Source organism: Pygoscelis adeliae, unplaced genomic scaffold, assembly GCF_000699105.1.
Source record: "Pygoscelis adeliae isolate BGI_AS28 unplaced genomic scaffold, ASM69910v1 Scaffold390, whole genome shotgun sequence".
NCBI lineage: Eukaryota > Metazoa > Chordata > Aves > Sphenisciformes > Spheniscidae > Pygoscelis > Pygoscelis adeliae.
The window spans coordinates 137,366-137,954 of NW_008823921.1; the positions used below are offsets into that span (position 1 = coordinate 137,366).

The following is a 589-nucleotide window of genomic DNA, read 5'->3' on the forward strand; positions in this document are numbered from 1 at the left end:
GATAGCCCAAGCACCCCCGGGTGCTTTTTGGCAGCACGTTCCCATGTCCCCGCTTGCGTGGGGCAAGGTAGGTGCAAGGTTTGGCCCGTCACCACCGCCTGCAGCTGACAGAAGGCAGCAGGGGGACCTTGGCCCACCTGGCTACGAGCCACGGGGCTCCTGGCTGCTATAAAGCTCGTGGCCCCGGGGGCGCAGCCGTGTCCTCCCAGGATGGCGTTTCTGTGGGCAGTTGCCTGCCTGGCCCTTGCCAGCACTGTCTCAGGTAAGTGCTGCCCGCGGGTGCCGGGAGGTCCTCGGGGTGCAGCAGGACGGGGGCACCCTGGGGAGGGTGACCCGGAGCCACCCACACCGGCGCAGGCAGGCCCCTGGGCACGATCCTTGAGCTTTCGGAGTCACCCTTGTGCCCCTCTGCCTCTCCCGCAGGCTGCGGGGTGCCTGCCATCAGCCCCTCGGTGCACTACAGCGAGAGGATCATCAACGGGCAGAACGCGGTGGCCGGCTCATGGCCCTGGCAGGTGTCCCTGCAGGTACGGCACCGTTCTGCTCCCCGGGCAGGGGCACCGTCGGTGCCCTAAGCACCGCAGCGACA

General features: G+C 68.6%; 1 protein-coding gene across 1 annotated transcript in view; it reads left to right on the forward strand.

Annotated features, from left to right (window-relative positions):
• Nucleotides 1-210: 210 nt before the first annotated feature.
• CTRL (chymotrypsin-like) overlaps nt 211-589 on the forward strand; it is a 2,236-nt gene continuing 1,857 nt past the window's right edge. Inside the window, exons 1-2 of the mRNA XM_009319949.1 lie at nt 211-262; nt 424-537. Coding sequence (XP_009318224.1) covers nt 211-262; nt 424-537 — 166 coding nt within the window. The remainder of the gene's footprint in view (nt 263-423; nt 538-589) is intronic.